At 35.4% G+C, this 19154-nt stretch overlaps 1 protein-coding gene across 4 annotated transcripts in view; it reads right to left on the minus strand.

The window, feature by feature from the left end:
- Nucleotides 1-19154, minus strand: part of TRIM24 (tripartite motif containing 24) — an 83471-nt gene that overhangs the window by 5067 nt on the left and 59250 nt on the right. Inside the window, exons 8-18 of one of the 4 annotated variants that reach the window (XM_088799907.1) lie at nucleotides 18388-18505; nucleotides 17241-17294; nucleotides 16282-16448; nucleotides 11200-11373; nucleotides 9772-9945; nucleotides 8239-8374; nucleotides 6671-6743; nucleotides 5457-5625; nucleotides 3293-3621; nucleotides 2383-2515; nucleotides 1342-1416 (exon numbers count right to left, since the gene is read on the minus strand). In XM_088799907.1, coding sequence (XP_088656033.1) covers nucleotides 1342-1416; nucleotides 2383-2515; nucleotides 3293-3621; nucleotides 5457-5625; nucleotides 6671-6743; nucleotides 8239-8374; nucleotides 9772-9945; nucleotides 11200-11373; nucleotides 16282-16448; nucleotides 17241-17294; nucleotides 18388-18505 — 1602 coding nt within the window. Of the gene's footprint in view, nucleotides 1-1341; nucleotides 1417-2382; nucleotides 2516-3292; nucleotides 3622-5456; nucleotides 5626-6670; nucleotides 6744-8238; nucleotides 8375-9771; nucleotides 9946-11199; nucleotides 11374-16179; nucleotides 16449-17240; nucleotides 17295-18387; nucleotides 18506-19154 lie in introns of all 4 variants that reach the window. The other 3 variants (XM_088799906.1, XM_019750550.3, XM_019750540.3) reach the window with 3 other exon arrangements.

Genomic DNA, 19154 nt, shown 5'->3' on the forward strand with positions numbered 1-19154 from the left:
CTGTAGCTTCTGTACAGAAACCGGCTGACAGTCTTATGGGAGCTCCATTGTAAGTAACTGCTTTTCTCTTGCTGCTTTTAAGAACTGCAATGGCTGCTGCAGCCACAACATTGGCTCTAATCAGGGAAAAGTCTACCAATTATTTTTAATGAAAAAACGTACCACATCTTCTCTCTTAAACATCTATTCTCCCTCTTCATTATTAAACAAAAAGATATTACTAGAAAAAGTGTTACTCCTAGTTGGATCTGACATGTTTTTGCTGCATGTGTTATAGCAAATGGGCTTTGGATCTGGGTTTGAACCCCCAGCTCTGCTACGCAGTAGCTAGCATGTTCCTGGGTAAGTTACTTAACACCTCACTGAACCTTGGTTTCTTCATATATCAAAAATAGGGATAATCCTACCAACCTCACAGGATTTTGTAAAGTCTAAATGAGATGATATATATTAAGAAAAAGGGGACTATTTTGCTACTGCTCTTGTTATTAATGCCAAATATAACTGTAAGCCAACATCATAAAAAGCACTGAATTCTAGGTTAAATTTTTAAGTAGATAAAGTTTTTTACTGTTATTGTAAGCCTTTTTTCTTTCACATTTTTGTCTTGCCTCTTTTGGGTATAAAAGGTACTTCCCGTGAAAATATTTGCTTTTACTATCTCACCTTCTGAAAACCTGTTCTTGAGAGAAGTTCATTGTTTCTCACCCAAATATATTTACAAAGTTAGTTTTCTTTTTTAAACCGTGCATTAAATTTGTTTAAATTTATCAAACTAGAATAAATCGAGTAAATTTTTTAAGGAATTTTGGACATGAGAGAATAAAAGAACATATTTTGAGTATTACTTTCTAAAATTATGCCTTCAAGTCATACCAGACTTTCAGTATGAACCTTTCTGAAGTCTATGGTTCTCTCTCACACACACACACACCCCGCTACCTTCCTCTATTGTTAAAGTTTACTTATTCCTTGAAGTCTGGACCTATAAATCAAAATATGTACAGAGAATTTAGAGGGTCTCCATCTCAAATGGAAAGACTGTCCACAACAGTGTAGGATACGTGCCTAAACCTCCTTGAGATAGACAACTGGTAGAAAACATCCCAGAGAATAATAGATAAAATCTATGAGATGAGAAGACTATATGAAAAACAGAAGTTTTGGACCAATTTAACACTAAATATATTTAAGATCAAAGCATTCAATATGTACAAATAAACTTTACGATTGGATTAGATAAACTATTAAAAAATGGTACAAAAACTTGATTCTCATAAATCAAGTTTCAGAAAAATCATCCCACTGTGTAAAAATGCACAAAATGACATTAATACTTACAGTTAGAGGAACTGGGTCTTGAAAAGCCAGGCTCATTTCATGGCAGTAAAGAAATAAAAGTAGGCGTTCACACTTCTAAGCGAAAAAAATAAAATAAAAAAATAATAGTGAAGTTACAGCTTATTTTTAATGACAATGTGACGGTTCTCGAAGTCCCAGAATAAAACCAGATGAATACTGAACCACACTGTTTGACAGTTTGGGTTTATGTTATATGAGAGCAGTCCTGGTACTTGTAAGAACAAAAGCATTATCACCAGAAACCAAATTGAAGCTCTTTAAAAATAAATTTCCACTCATCTCTCCAATTTTTGTATTGAGTTACTACTAATAGTCAATAAAGGAAGAACATATGTTAAGAGGTGGAGCCCACTCTCTGATGTAGATCGTCTTACCATGCACTCGACCACTTCTCTGCTTACAGGTGTAACCCCAGTGAACATGGTAGTCGTGAGAGTGTGTGTCTGAGGCCCCCCTTGCATGACAACTTTCATACTGATTGTTTTAATAACTGAGCAAAGAAGCTTCTTTAGTAATACAGAAGAGTTGATTTAGTAAGTTTAAATGTTAATTAGCTAAATATTTTAGTTGGCTTTGAGGTATAACCTCATACCACTGGGTGCAAGAATGGAATTATTTCCTGGAAAGTAGAAAAACCGATCTCTCTGGTGCCAATTCTCAACAAATTCTGAGGAAGAAAACCTACCTGTAGTAGAGTTAAAACAATACTAAAGGTATACAAAATTTAAGGGACCAGACTACATAAAGGATACACATTCTACCTTGTTCAAGTACAATATTTTCAATTTCTAGAAAATGTATATATAGTACTGTGATTTTTTTTTTAACTAATAAAATATGTTATTTAACATTCCTCTAGTTTTATGGAAAAAATACTAAAAAAAGTCGGCATAAAATTTGACTGAACATACATTTCTTTGATGAAAGGAACACCTGGATTACAATAATGCACCTAACCAAAAAAAAACACATGAAAAACATCTGTTTATCAGTCTACATTGGAAATGCTCAAAAACTTACCCTTTTATCTATTGGTGTTAATTTAACAAGGCCTTCAGTTTTCCTTTTTTCTGAGTTGTTACTGGAAGCATCACAATCATATTCAACTTCTGGTTTAGATAAGTCTCGGCAGAAAGTGCAAATCCACTCTCCACTGTTGGGGGATAAAGTGTTTTGAGTTCCCAATGCATTATTTCTCTCTTCACCATACCCCCTTCCCACCTCCTCCATGCCACCTGTGATACAGAATTGTTTATTGGGCATGAATTTTAATCACTGAGGATTTACTGTAGGTCTACTATGGACATGGCGCCATACTGGGAGACCATATAGAAATACAATGCTAAGGCCTAAGTGCTATAAAATACATACACAAAATAAACACATAACCACATATATTAATCTATGGCTGATGTGAGGCACAACTGGCATTTCCCACCAAATGATTCAAGAAAAAGAAACGCTCTTGGAACTATTGCAATTTTAAGTTTCAAAGTAAACTTTAAACCGTATAGGCCTTTTTGGAACTAAGAGATTATTAACTCAATGTTTCTTTATCATCATTTCTTCAGGACTGTTGGAGAATTTACTTGAGATACTTTTAAATGCTACAGCTCAAAGCCTGGCAAATAAGATGCAATAAATTGTGGCAGTTGTGCAAAAGCACCATTGTTCTTCGTTGTTCTTCTCTTATAATAATTTAAAGGGCTAGTTGGTTTTTCTTTTCATAACAGACAAGGTTTTGGAGAGAAGCAGGAGTAGGGAGGCAGGGTATGCGTCATCCTACATTGAAGGTTTTGAAGTATGTATTTGTGCCAAAGTGGACTTTTAAGTTTTTACAAAGTTTTATGTTACAACGATCATCAAAAGCTCATTGCTGTCATTATGTACAGTGAACGAATGTGGGAAAGGGAAGAAACTACTATCATACCTTGGAAAATTGGCCAACGTGGGCACATGACAAGAAAGATGGAATACTTTGGGACATTTCTCACAGCACAGGAGTTCCCCTCCATTCTGACAAACTGCACACCAGTCCTCATTGGGGTCATCCTCTTTCCTTGTCTCTCCAACATGAAGGGGTGACTTCTGGGAGGCATCCAGCCACTCGGACTTTCCATTAGAGGAATTTTCCTGGTGAAGTCCAGGCTGATCTCCTGTACTGTCAGGGGCATCTGATCTTAGCACAGACTCTTCCGAAGCAGAGCTCTGACTGCTATTTAAGAGCAGGGAGGTGAGTATGCTTCTTGGATAGTTGGTCTGAAACGGAAAGAGGTAAGAGGATATGTATTTCTTAAAACTGGCATTCTGTAATTTTATTAGCACTACTGGCAATTTTGGATGGAAGACTGCTCTTTTATGGGTGCCTGGTTACTTCAAAGGAGTCTGTGAACATACATGAGAACAGAATATTGACTGCTAACTGTATTAGAGTCCCTAATGGTAAAGAAGACGTGAACCTCTCCTCATCAAAATGGCATCTCAGCAGTAAGGGGGTTTGAGTAACAGGAGAAATCTTTGAATTTGCTGATGGCTACGGAAAAGGGAAAATAGGTAGGTAGTGTAGAAGACAACAATATGAACTGTAACTACATTTTATTGGAGCTGTTAATTCAAATTCTACCTAGACATAATACATGCTGAGGGTAGATTTTCATCATTCATACGAAAGTATACTGCTTTAATTCTTAGAAGTAATTTCACCCTTACAAGAGCCATTAGTGACTTTAAGATGAATCTAAATTTTATGTTGGAGCCTAGGATAGTGAAAACTTCAAATCACTAACAAAATCTTTTATCTCCTTTAAACATTTTTTATAATTTCAAAGTAATAATCACAGACTTCGTTAAAAGCCTGGGTATATCAGCTCATTCCTTGGAGGCAATTATTTTCAAATTATTTGGCGCTTTTTTTCTGTTATTTCTTTCTTTCTAAATATGCTGTGCCACAATTTCTCCGATTTTCGATTTTAAACATATTTTTGGTTTTAAATATATACTTCCTACTATGAAAGATTAATTTTTTTCTTCTTGACTCTCCACCCCTTCCTTGCTCTTCCACACACATACACACACACATTCATGCCATTTTCTTAACATAGTGTTACTGAGCACTGATTTAGTTTTTTTTTTTTTTTCAATTGGTAGATACCAGTATAACATTGCTGTTCTGGTTAAATGAAAAAAATCAATTTTTGCTTAAATGAATATTCAGGTTATTATTCTGATTATATCTAGTTTTTACATTTGTATTCAGGTGTTTGTTTATACCACTTAAACTATATAAATTAAATATTGTTCACTGCATAACCATAGAATGCACTACGACTAAATTTCTTATTTTATCTGTTTCTACTGTGAGTCAGTAATTACGTATGTACATACATTTTATTTATTTAGTCATTTCATTTGCTTATTTTTCTAGGTACCTATCTCTAAGTCATTCTCACAACCTCCAACACAATTATAAAGTGCTTCTCAATGCTGGTGGAACATTTTTCTCCCCTTACACACATCCCTATTCAGTCTCCTGCTGCAGGGTGTGCTGGCGGAGCTGCTGGACTGGGGACTACACTGCTTTGCCTCTCTTCTGTGTTAGATCCCATTTCTGGGACTCTTATGTTTTCCTCCAGTTTTGATGAATGATATTCTCAAATATCTTCCTAAGAATGAGTACATGGAAATCAAATTTTCCTGCAACCTTGCATACAAGTACATGTCTAAAACTGTTTATTTAATCTTCATGCGTGATTAATAATTTTTTTCACTTCACATTCTGGTACTTGTTAGGCCCCTTCAGTTACAGAGACTCCTTGTATTATTTCTTTGGCAATTACCTTCCATGTGTTTTATTCCATTCTCTCTTTCAAATGCCCAACCTCCTCATTTGAGCCACTAATTTTTCAAACTCTTTGTTTTCCACACATCTTTTTGTTTTAATTTACTGAGAGATTTCTTCAAAATTTTCAACCTTTAAGTTGATTATTTCCCTGCTTTAAAATATAATTTTTTTTTAACCTCCTATGAGATATTTAAAAGTTTCTCTCACCCAATCCTCTGAATAGGAACAGTATTGCAATCATTGATATAATTACATTTTGAGGCCTAGATTCTTCATCTGATTCTTGTTTCACTATAACAACAGGAAAATCATAATTTTCAGGGGGTCCACTGTTTTCTTGTTTTATTCGGATTGGCTCCAACATAACCACTGGGACTTTGTGTGTAGAATCAGCTCCTGCTGGTTTGCTGGAAGAGCCAGAGCTGTAAGTGTAAGAAAGAAAGAGGAAGGAAAAACTAAGAATGTGACCTTAAGTATCACAAAATGAAGTTACCACAATAGCTTTCTGAATAATGCCATAGCTTCACAGCAATGGTGACTATGTTACACCAGCATTAAATGATGATAACTTAAATGCAACTCCTGTATACAAAAGTTCCATTATGAATACAAAATGTTCTATATATTAACCTGTTACATTACACATCTGGAAATATCTTTAAATAAATTTAAATAAGACCTAAATTAAAAGAAAACTGACTTCAATATTCTGACTTCAATATTCTAAAATTGGGCCACCAGATTTAGTATTTTAGAACTAACATCTTTTTTTAGGCCTTCCCATTTCCTTCCCTACTCAGTGACAAAGAGAACGGTAGGCTCACATTAACTATTTATTGTCACAAAGTGTGAAGACAGTTAACTAGGGACATAATTTATTGATGTTCTGCTATTTAAAAATGTAGTGGGACAAAAAAGCCTTTTACCGATAGCCATTATGTTCTAACGGGAGCAAACTCAAATTTTTCCCTTCAGAAAATACCTCTTCTATATCATTAAAAAGTAAGAATTGGGAGAAATGTGCAAGCCTAACGAGTGGGAAGAGCAAAACAGTAAGTTAAAATAGAGTTTCAACAACTGTCATTTCTTTTAAAGCAGAATCAGTTTTTGGTCTTTAGAAAAGTCAGAGAACACTGAAATTAGGAAAAGTTATACTAAGTTTGTAATTATGTGTGTTCCTGCAGTGTATTATGCCTGCTTCATTTTCACTTTTTTCTTTGCTATCATGCTGAAGTCAGACATTCCTATTTTCAACATACACAAATTACTTTGTATCTTTAAAGATAAAATTGTAATTTATTTAACCCATCAATTAAGTTAACATATAATAATATATAGTAACTATTAACATTTTAATTTAAAAGTCAAAAATAAAGAAAGTTTTTAAAATGTATTGAGTACCAAAGCATGTTGAGCACTGGGGCAAGAGAAATACAATTAGAAATTTTCTATCTATAGTCAGTTTACCTTCCTCGGCTCCCAACGCTGGAGGCACTGGGTGAACGTATTGGTGGGTGTACACTAGTCATAGTAACAGGCCCTGAAGAGGAGGAAATCATACACATTCATAAAATGAATGAATAATTAAGTATTTAGTTCCTATTGAATGTGCTCACGTAGTACTACATTGAAACTGGGACCACATAACGAAAGTATGTAAAACAGTAAGTAGAACTGCTGAACACCCAGCACAGTCCAAGCCCCCTTAGACCAGCAGGGCTGTTCAAACTTAGTACTATTGACGTTTGGGGCCTGGTAATTCTTTGTTGTGGGGCCGTTCTAAGCACTGTAGGATGTTTGGCAGCATCCCTGGCCTCTACCAGTTATTAGATGTCAGTAGCATCTCCGCCACACTTACCACCCAGGGGCACGACAATCAAACATTGCCAAATGTTCCCTGTGTAAGAGTAACCAGGGTAGGATCTCAGTGAGGACACTAGTACCAGTGAAAGCTACAGAAAACACTAAAAATGGTAGGGGCTGACATAAAAGCAGTCCAAGAAAGCAAGCTGCTAGAGACCAATTAATGGAAGACAATGAAACAAATATTCTCCTATGCAATACATGTAAGGTACTTTGTCCATTGCCTGGCAAAGTCGGTACTGGAGAATGGTTAACTTCAGTAATATTGCCAAATAGCTTCCAGAAATGTTTTGTCAAGTTATACACCCACCAGCTACGTATCAGAGTACTTTGCTCATCACATTCTCATCAATCAGTATTCTCACTGTTTAAATCTTTGCTAATTAAACAGTTAGAAGTTACATCTTGTTTTGATTTTTTTAAAAGACTACGACTGTGTCTGAACGCCGGTCTCCCCCATACACATTTTACTGGCTATATGCATTTCCTCGCTAGGGAATTATCAACTCCTATCCTTTGGCAATACTCAGTACTTCCCTTATTTACTTGAATGAACTTGTTATATAATTAAACAGTCTCTGCCATATTTTGTCAACAATTTCCTTCCAGTTTTTTCATATTTTAAGTTTGTCTATATTTTAAATAAGCATCTCCTTTTAAATTGTGCAACTGCTTATGTTTATGTGACTGGTGAATGACTTCAGAAATTCTCCTCTTTCCTTATTTTGGTCTAGAGCACCTATTTTGCCAGTCTCCGGGAATATTATTACAGTGCTTCTCTCTTGGAGGAAATGAGTAGGTTTATGTTAAAAATCCTTAAACACAATTAAACACCAAACAAACCACCAAAAGTGACTGTCACTGACAAATTTGGACCCTAGGCAAATTACATCTGTTTAAGAGACCACATCACAGGCAACTTAACTTTATTAAAAAGAGAAAATATAATAGTAATTTTCTGGGAGTATACCATGCCTGTAAATTATGTTGAAATGGAAAAGATAGTGGTTTAACCTCTGCTTCCCACTTTGAAAGTACAGTATAATTTTAAATAGTGCCAAAAACTCAGACCCTTTTTAATCACCCAACAAAAAAAGGCAGGAGGCCTTTTTTTTTATTACAAGTGGAGTAAACAAGTGGAATTACACAACATCAAAAGCAGCCCACTTTACCTGCAAGGCCTGGAGATGGCACTGATGAATTTGGTGACTGGACGGTTCTATTTGAGGGTGGTCTTGGTTGGCTGTGATCTATACTAGTATCTTTCCTCGCAATATTGTCCAGCATAATAGTACTTGAACAGTCAATCTTATATTAAAAAAAAAAAAAAAGTGATTTCATGGCATCCTGATTTTGCAAGTTAAAAGCTACTTTATAACAAAACTTTAATAGTTTAATTATTACCAGATAATAAAACACATTACTATCATATTGAGACGTTCTGATGCATATTTTCCCCATAAACAAGCTTGAAAAAAGCTTTCACTCTTCTTAATGTTCCATCTTAGTAAATAAACTGAGGACACACTACTTAAGTCCTAAGCCAAGAAAAAGGAGTATTGTGTCATTCATACCCTTAAAAATCAAAGCAAAAACTTTTGTAAATAATTTATTTAAAAATAACAAAAGGTAGCCAATTAAACAAATAAACCTTGGTGAGAGAGTAACACAATTTCATTTTTGCAAATCTCTTTAGCGTCTTGCTTAACAACAGCCAACTGGATTCTTATATCTGCTTTTGCACTCAATCTGTTTTGATGTGTGGTTTTGGTTCAAGACTATGAAGAAAATCTGGTCTTACACAGGGAGGACCTTGTGGAGCCCCTGTAAGGGTCGTGGGGACCCCCGTGTCCTTGGCCCCCACTTTGAGGACTGATGCTCTGTATGCACGAGACAGATGAAGCAAGTCTGCACGCGTAATACATTTCCAGAACACCACGTCACCTAAGTACATTACTGTTTGGTTGGAAAAAAACGGAGTCCTCACAGATTCTTGCTTTACTGTAATAGGGATACAGATAACTTTTATTTCCTAATTGATTGCCAGACTAATATATTGATAAATTTCTATGGAAGAAGACTTTAATGCTTCAGATGCAAACATTTTTCAGCTTATATACATCATTTATTTCCCAAGAATGTCTTTGTGATTAAATTCCAGTTCAATTCTGACAAAGTTGCAGCCTTTCTCAACCAGGATTCTACACAAGAATTAATCTTGCCATCCTAGGGCATAGAATGGATACGATGAATTTATTTCAATATAAATCAGAGGTAATTTTGCACTGATACGATATAACTGAAAATGTTCTCATTTCTATTATTAAACTTGTCTCCGTCTCTTCTGATGTGTTTAATTCTAGCCTCCCTCTCTGATTTTATTCTAATATATCACATTCCAGCAATTCACCTTTCTAGTACCTCCTCTTCCCATGCCCTTCCTCCCTTCCCTGTTTTCCCAGCTTAGATTCCATAATCATTCAATTATTAGTACCTTTACCTCCAGTGCCCTGAAAGACATTCTGTAGTATGGTCAAGTGTTTATAATATTTTTACTTTTCCCACTGTTATATTTCTAAAAGACATAAATAACTTCTGAAACAAAAACACAAAACAACCTATAATCAACAAACCCATGCTTTTACCAGATCCAACTTCATGTAAAATTTTTGAAACAGATTCTTATAAATTTTGTGTATACTTACATCTGGAAGAGAAGGTAGATTATAAGAGCCTCCCACTGGTGAGCTCAAATCAATCATAGGTGAACCAAATGCCTTCCCATCGTACCCTGCTGCACTAGTAATGGTGGGGCTGGAAGGAGTAGAGGACGTGCTGTTGGCAGTTGATGGGGGAGCTTGCCCACTGCTGATCTGCCACTATAAGAGGAAGAAAGCTTGTCTGTCAGCAGGTCTATAACACAAATGTCCACCCAATCCCTGTTCCAGACAAAGTAGAAGACACATTCTACTATTTGAATTCAAATATAATTTGAATGGAAAGGGGAGAGGGCCCAGGTGTACATAATTTTCATGAATCCTGTCCAAAAATAAAAAGCACTGATTTTTACCAGAAGATAACACAGTATATACCAGAAAACCACATCACCAATCTTGGAAAGCTTATACAAGCTAGAAAAGAAATACAAACACATGTACAGCCACCTCCAGGTAAAGATGGAGGATTGAAAACATACATTTTCTTCTGTCCCTACCTGAACTAAAATGGGAGAAGAGAGGAAAAAAAAGGGCAGAGCTCTACACTTTATACCGTATTTAAGACCTAGCTGGACCATCAGCTCTAATGCATCTTTTGGAGCAAAAATTAATATAAGATCAGGTCTTATGTTAGATAAGATCCGGTCTTATAGTAAAATAAGACTGAGTCTTACATTAATTTTTGCTCCAAAAGACAAATTAGAGCTGATGGTCCAGCTAGGTCTTATATTCAGGAAAACAGGGTAGCTATCTCCCTTCGCGGTGTCAAAGTTTAAGGTGTTGCTACTTCAACTTTACAGTAAGTTTCACATTGGTTTCTCCCATTGTGAATGTGGGAATTAATAGCTCCTTCTTTGAAAAGTTCTAATCATATACAGTTAAGATAGCCTAAAAATAAGTATTTGCAATAAGTTGCCAACCATATAGAGAATATAAATATTATATCTTATCTGATTTAATATGTAACCTTAAATATCAAACTTAATATGTACTCCATATTAAACTGTCATAATAAGTTTGTTTCCAAAATTCTCCTTGAAACACTTAAAGATGCATTTATTGTTCTCTTTTGCAGAATGTACCCTCTATTTGTTAGAACACTTCTGCCTTAGGAAACTTAATGTATTCACCTAAAAGCTACATACAGTATTGCAAAAAATTGATATCTTTGACTCACTGATTATTCTGAGCCTTCATGCATATAAAGTGGCTTGACTTCTCTTGTTAATTGCAAAGCACCAAGACCTTTCCTCTTAGCTTTGTCTCTATAGGTCTGTCTGTAATAAACTTGGTAATTCACATTTATTTTTAAAACAGCTTGTTCTTGCTTTTCATATGTAACTGTTGCTTTATCTATAAATTCAATGTGATTTGAGAGTAGAGAGAAGTAGAATAAGGAGAAGTAAATATATATACCTGTTTTATGGCTTGTTGAGCCAAGAAAGCCATCTGCAGGGGGTTGGCCTTCATTGCTTGTCGTGGCATATTCTGGGCTGGTGGGTATCTCAACTGTTGAGGATGAGGAGGAAGAACCGGTCCATTGGGTTTGGGGCTGTGATTTTGAAAATTTATCAAACGTGGAGGGGGTTGCTGGAAAAAAGAAATTAAACCAATTCAGTGACAATCATCTTCTAAAAAATAAATTATAGAGAACTCTGTAACTTTTACAAAACGACAACAACTCTACCAGATGAGTTAGTTATTAATACTACAACAGGTAATTGGGGAAGGAGGCAGCCTTCTAGAATGTGTATAAGCCATTTAAAGAAAAGGAGTTTTCTTAGGAAAAAGCCATGGCAGAGGGGTTTCCAACTGTAAGTAGGTTATACCAGCATTAAACCTAGCTAGCCATCTTGGAAAGTAGGGAAAACTTGTCTTTGGTAAACTTCTAAGTCCTTGATGATTATCTTTTGCAAAAAATTGCCCTCTTTGAACCTAAAATAATTGCTAACATTTACTAAGCAGTTATTATTACATGCCAGGAACTGCTTTTAAGTGCTTTACATGTGTTAACTCATTCAATCTTCACAACAATCCTGTGAAGTAGGGATTATCTCTATTTTACAGAAAAGGAAACTAAGGTATAGACAATTTAAGTAACGTGTCAAAGATTAACAGAGATAGTAATGGATGGAGCTGGCTCCAAGGTCTACATTCTTAAACAAATCATTAATAGTGAAAGGAAAACTGACTCTGGGTGGTGAGCACACAGTGTGATATATAGATGATGTATTATAGAATTGTAGACTTAAAACCTATGTAATTTTACTAACCATTGTCACCCCAATAAATTTAATCAATCGATAAATAAATCAATAAAAATAACGAAAGCAGTTGATACTAGTAACATTTAAATATGAGTTTTAGATCTTACTGAGGTCAAACCATTTGCCAGGCACTGTGACCAGCATTTTATATATGTTATCTCTGTTACTCTCCCCTTGTTTTACAAGTCAGGACACTAAACATCTGAAAGCTTACATAACTTGAAAAGAGTCACACAGCTAGTAAAAGACAGCACTAAGGCTTTCATCAAACTCTAGTCTGCCATATCATCACCAAATGTGTCCTGGTGTTTAGCTGGGGGTTAAGGTACTGACTAATTACAGCTCAGAGGATGGGTTTCCCTAAAAGAAAATAGATTCTGAAAGGAAACCCTTCAAGGACAACATTGCTTGGTTACAGGATAGGGCAAGGGTTGGGATGGCAAGCCTCCTTTACTCATAAATACTAGCCCTGTAAATTGAGACCAGTGTTCCAGAAAAAGGTAACCTTATATGCCATTCTCATCTTGACTATCCAATTCTATGGTTGGCAACTTACTGCAAATACTTATTTTCAGGCTGTCTTAACTGTATATGATTAGAACTTCTCAGAGAAAGAACTATTAATTCCCACATTCACAATGGGACAAATCAATGTGGAAGTTATTATAAAGTTGAAGTAGCAACACCTAAAACTTTCACACTGTGAAAGGAAGATAGCTATGAAGTGTAGAGCTCTGCCCTCTTTTCTCTTCCTTCTCCCATTTTTTGGAATTTCCTTTCCTTTCCTGGGTAACATTGCTTCTTTCTCACAAATTAGTCAGCACTGGATTCACCCTCAGTAACTTTCCAGAGTAGTCAGCAATTATAGACCCAATGAAAAATAGATTTAAATACTGTTTGTTTCAAGACCAAGGGAAATTCTGTGGGTGAAGATTAGAAAAACATTAGAGAAAAACAGAAAAAATGTCCAAGCTTTACAGAAGCAAAAAGCCTGATGTTATAACACTTGTTTTTGATTCTTCTATTAAAGTTTTTGTGATTGGAAGGGTATGTTTATATCATACAAACACAAACAGAAAATAGTTGGGGAATTATAGTGGAACACTTCTAAATTATCTAAGAGATAATTGTTTTAAAAGTGCAAAAGTATCCAAAATGATCCTTAAGGGAGAATAAAGGTAGTTGTAGAAGCTTTTGCTACCCTTCTTTCCCACCTCCACCCACATTCTTGATTCAGTCAAGAAGTGACACTTGATGCCAGAGTTACGTACTCTGGGAGAAATCAGATGTCAACCCTGCCGTCAAGAAGCTCACAGTCTGGTAAGATGTGAGGTGAGTTTTTTATGCCTCCCCTAAACTGCTGATTCAGTTAATTTCTAAGAACCCTTTGACAGGGGAAGCAACTTGAAAGAATAAGATTAGGAACTGGTTATGAGCATACAAAATAGCACAATCAGCATTATTTCAATTAAATGGAATCTTTTAATTTCCAAGATACAGAGACTAGAGAAACAATTGAGACCTTAAGGAAACTGACCCATAATCATCATCAACCTCATCTTCGCTCTAAGTACCTTCATTATTACAGGTTCTGATTTTATTCTACGTCAGTAGTTCCCAACTGTGTATAACCATGAAGGATAACAAATATCCTTCTAACATCCACCCACTGCTGAAGAAAATTAATGTATACATATAAATGAGAGTACCTCCACAGCAGTTAATTCTGGCTCCGGAGCGAGAATCACTACTGTGAATTATGTATAAAATAACATACATGACAGTGCTAGCAAATGTAGATCTGTCCACTGGAGTATGAGAGAATATACTGTGTACTGTTAAACAGATGTGCAATGTCTGCCAAGTTTGTGCCACACTCATATAACTATCTATTCTACCTCTGTATCACCCAACTCGAACAACGCACAGTACATGGTTAATTAATCTTCCGAAGAAGAAGAAATAGGGAGCTATTATGTAAGAGATTTTTAGAAGCAGTCCTTTCAATTTACCTGGATCCTCTGGACACATACAGAGTACGACTTGAATATACCCAAAGCCAGTGGTGCACACACATCGACTTATAAAGTCATTTCCCCTCATGTATATGCAAGTAAACTGGTAGAAAGCTAGGAAAAGGGCAGTGTAAAAATTTATAGAAGACTGCAAATTGATGAGTGAATAATGCATGAGTGGGTGTTTGGCAGAGAGCAGCTAAAAATGAGAGGTAAGAGGGTGAAAGAAAGTGCAGGAGTCATTGAGAGTCAACAGAAAAAGCGGTAATGACCAAAAGATACATAACCGACTTCATTTCTAAGTGGGAAAATTAGGCTGTATAATAGAGATTGTACATTATATAGGTTATGTTGCAATAAATCAGAGAGAGGAAAAATTTCTAAGATATACAAACTAAAGGTTCAGGGGTAATTCTGTTTTGTCACTGCTTATATAAATTATTTAGGAGAATGTGACCAAGTCACATAGTATCTATTAACTGCCTCAGTTCCTCACTTCTTAGTGAAAAGGCAATTAACACAAATGATGGATTTATGCTTTTTCAAGTTAATAAACTATTAAATAAAAGTCACTTTACCATCTCTCAGACACTTAAACATATTTATCATGCAAATGCTTAGCACTAGGCGCTCAATAGTAATTATTTTCTCTTTCTTCTCCTCTTCACATTTATCTTCAGAAAAATCTTGGTACTCTTTGCAGTCTACCTGCAATACGTGACTCTGCAGTCTGCTGAGGTAGTGACAAAATTATTCCTCAATTTTCTGAATAAAATTTCAACGTTGCCAGTTGCGCTCCTGGTATCTAAAGTATACAATTCTTTTCCCATGGACACTCACCAAAGACCTTTTAAATTGTTTGTTATTTACTTCCTGTAAAAACCTGGGTTAAAACAATGTTGGAGAGGAATAATCAATTGGACAAACTAATATTCCCCAGGACTTGACGTGCCTTCTAATCAAATTACTAGAAAGCCATAAACCTCAAATACATCACCTCAAATACACCTCAGGCCTTCAAAGAAGCTACTTAACAAAATCCTCTACACAGGCCCACAACTTTTATTTAGGGTTGTAGTAAGAGTCCCATGAAGGCCATTTCTATGTTCTATTAAATTGCTACAAAAATATTATGCCATTTAATTGCTTTTTCATAAAGACCCCCATTATATATTCCTCTTATGCTAGTAAAAAGTTTCTCCCCTAAGTAATTGGCATGTTTCCTTTTTATCAAATAATAGAGATACTATTTCTATTTCTTTTTTGCTTAGGTTGTCAAAAAGTTCACCTAAGTCTCGTTCTCATGTATAATAAAAATTCTTGGCCTATTTCTATACTTTATTTGACTGGTATTAAACCCCATTCTATTTAATTTGTCATTTACTGTAAGTCACTTCAAATCCTTCTCAGAAACACGAAGAGTATAAATTAATAAATGTAACTGAAATAACAGAGAATTTGTATGAATTAGACTTTATACTCCTTACTAAGCCTTTATTAAGTCTAACTATGCCCACATCTAACCTGAGCAGATGGTTAAACTATTTAACAAAGTATGCAAACCTTTTATCTTTAAAAACTGGATTAAAAGTAAACAGAGTATCGCATATCTAGTGAAAATAAGAATATTTGCTCAGAAATAAAGTTTGAAAAGGGGTGATTTCTAATGAACCACACCCCTGACCTTTTCTATTTCATTTTGCCCTAATTTCTAAGGTGCAATGTGGTTCGCTAAACACTGCATCCCCACAGAAGAGATACCTGAAGTGTTAGTCATTATGAAGAACTAATGAAGGAATTAGGAGTTACGGGTACACAACTTCACCCATCAACCACAGGTATGGATTACTTAGGAATGCCATCATTTATCCTCTATGATAATTTGAAGACAATGAAGAGTAGATGAAAATTGATGTACCAGCTAAATAAACCATTAATTCTTTCTTGAGAAGGGCTGAAATCTAGGAGTTCAATCAGGGATCCTCAATATGATAACTTTTTATAAATGCATAGAGTTGAATCATAGATGATGGATGTCTTGGTTATTTTAAGAGCTGCTGAATACAATTGCACTATAATTATCTAAGTTAGGACAGGCCTGCTTCCAAATTTACCTGATGAGAGATGGAAGGCTGCTGGATGGGCCCCTGCATTCTAGGGTTTGGGAAACCCACAGGTGCTGGCCTCCGTTGCACCTGCTGCCTCTGAGCCATTACCTGTTGCTGCATATGCTGGAGTCGTAACTGAGCTAGGCTGATCTGTGTTGGGAACTTGGATAACTGGTTTGAAGACAAACCACCTTGTGGCGGTGAATTCTGTTCCACGACAGGATTCTGCTTAGGCATTTGTGGTTGGCTCTCTTTATCTTCAATTACTAAAGAACCTAATTAAAGAGAAAAGGTTAAGTTCCACTTTTTCCCACAGGGAAATACCACATTTTGCAAGGCTATTTCTGCTGAACTTCAAAACTGCCAAGAACTTTTTGGTCTCAGGAACCCTTTATACTCTTAAATATAGAAGGCCCCAAAGAGCTTTTGTTAATGGAGATTCTATCTATCAAAATTTACCATATTAGAAACTAAATATGAGAATTTAAACATTTTTATTCATTAATTCACTTAAAACTAAGCCCATTATCACCCTTTTATGAAAAATAACTATTTTCAAACAAACATTTAGTGAAGAGAGGCATTATTTTACATTTTTGAAAATCTCTGGCTTTAATGGCTGAATTCTCCTATTTCTGTATTATCTGTAATAATATATTGTTTAGGTTGAAATATATGAAGAAAATCCAGCCACACATGGAAAACAGAGGTCTCTGTGGTTCCTTGAAAGGGCCTCAGGCTGTATATTGAGAACTGCTATTGTTATCAAAACAAAACAAGCAAGTCTGACACTGGTTCCGAAAAAATCCCACAAAGTATTTCTGATTCTTTAGTATTAATACTCTGTAACGTCTCAAATTCCTTACACCTTTACATTACTTAGTATATCAGGTCTCTGTCAGAACACTTTGGCTTACAACTGCACTTGGAGGTTAAAGGTGCCTCTCTCTAACAGGGGCTGATCATCCAAGCATAGGCAAAGCTTAATTTCTTCAACAGTACAGATTCATTTAAATGGTCTGGATTTATTACGTAGAAAATATGGTAACCATGCATTAAATACTTACTGTGTGTTCGGCACTGTGACAGTAGGTCTCTGTGTATTCCTGTTAAAGTCCTTTCTATAGATAAGGGATCTCAGATTCAGAGAGACTGAACAATGTACCCAAGTCACCAAAATATTAACCGAATATCCATCTAGATCAAGATTTTCCCCTTGCATAGAAAAGATGTTGCTCAGAGTTTCAGAAACTTGTCTCCTTCTTGGAAAATTTAAAATGTAAATCTCATTGTAAATGACATTTTACAGAACTGTAAATGACAGCTCTGAGTAGTCCTATAGTAAAGCGTATTGTTTAACTTTATTTTATCTGAGTTTCACAAACTTTTCACAAACAGGAGATGCTGTTTTTTATTGTTTTTACTGATGTAAACTTAATTTAAATTTGTTTCTATAATTTTTCTGTGAGAAATTAGTAAAGGAGGTAAAAAGTGACTTTTTCTTCTAGCAAATAATGTAGCAAGAAAGCTAAAGTAATAACTTCCTGCTGAACTGTCTGCAAGGATACTTGAGCTCCTAATGTTACCAAAACGACAATCTCCTTTTGTGATAATTCAGTGGGCTCTACTACTTAAAATTTGGGCACTTTTCTATATGTAGGTAACACTTCAATTAGAAAATTAAAAAAAAATTATATATAAATATATATATATAAAATTATTACATAAAAGGCAAAAGAAAAAAATGAGAAGTCTTCCCCAGCAAAATAAAGCAAATGAACCATTAGGTGCCTGATGACTGGGTCTAAAGAGTAAGAAAGCCAATAATAGTATGAGAAATATTATTTTAACAGAAAACATGCTAAATATTAAAAAATCCTACATTAATGGCAGTCACGAGTCAAGAGTTCTATCAACCTATTTTGATAAACAGTACAAGCAAGAGTCTATGGAAAAAGAAACTCTTTAATCCCAAAGTCTAGATACACTGAATCAATATAGAGGATGTTCCATATCACCCATATATTTACATGTTTATATATATGCATGTGTCACACATATACACATTAGTGAAATGCTAGCAAAAATCCCATGTCTTTAAAACACGGTAATGAAAACATTTTGCGGATGCAAGGAAATACATTTTCAGTAACATATAATTAAGAGTTCCAGAAACAAATGGCACTTGTAGAAAATAATACATAAATGACCTACCTAAATTGATAATATTTTGAGCCCAGAAACTAGGATCACAGTGAAACTGGATGGTATTGTTGGTCACTGGGGAAGCATCACACCTTGCTCGAAGGAGGTGCCGTAACCGGTATGTAATCTAGAAGAAAGGAGAGACAACTCAACATCTTTATCAGGCAAATAATTTATTAAGTTCCCAGTAAATACACAAAAAAGCGTCTCTGGAATGTATGCCCAAACAAAATAAACAAGCATATATAAAATTGTAAAAAGTGGACATATAACGCAGTTTTCTTTCCAAAACATGTTTAAAGTTTTGAAGTATAACTCAGTTGGCGATACTGTTGAATACAAAATGGAAAAATATCTTCAAGTGATAAGTTAAAGTTAGTCTTTTAAATTCATACTTCACAGAAGCACCAACCCTTGAAGCATCTACCCTTGGCCCTTGAGGTGCCCCTCCTGCCCCAACCAAAACCCAAGGGAGCCCTAGCTTTACACTACCCAATGTTGCCCCAACCCCAAATAGATGCCCTCAAGCGTCTTAACCTGGGATCATGCCCCCGATGATACTGCACACGCCCGTCAGGAAACGCATGAAGGAATGAAGGACCTGTGCTTCTCTGTCAGCTAAAAATATTTTCTAAAACCAAAATATTTTGATCAATTAAAATTAGAAATAGGTAAAAGGAATTTAAGCACAAATCGACTAATGATCATTTCTGAATTTCAAGCATTCCGATAACCCCTGTTTCTGTGCTTTGATGGTATATTCAATGCCACTCGTA

The sequence above is a fragment of the Rhinolophus sinicus genome, chromosome 8 (genome assembly GCF_057876585.1).
Source record: "Rhinolophus sinicus isolate RSI-liver-muscle chromosome 8, RSI-T2T, whole genome shotgun sequence".
NCBI classification, from domain to species: Eukaryota; Metazoa; Chordata; class Mammalia; order Chiroptera; family Rhinolophidae; genus Rhinolophus; species Rhinolophus sinicus.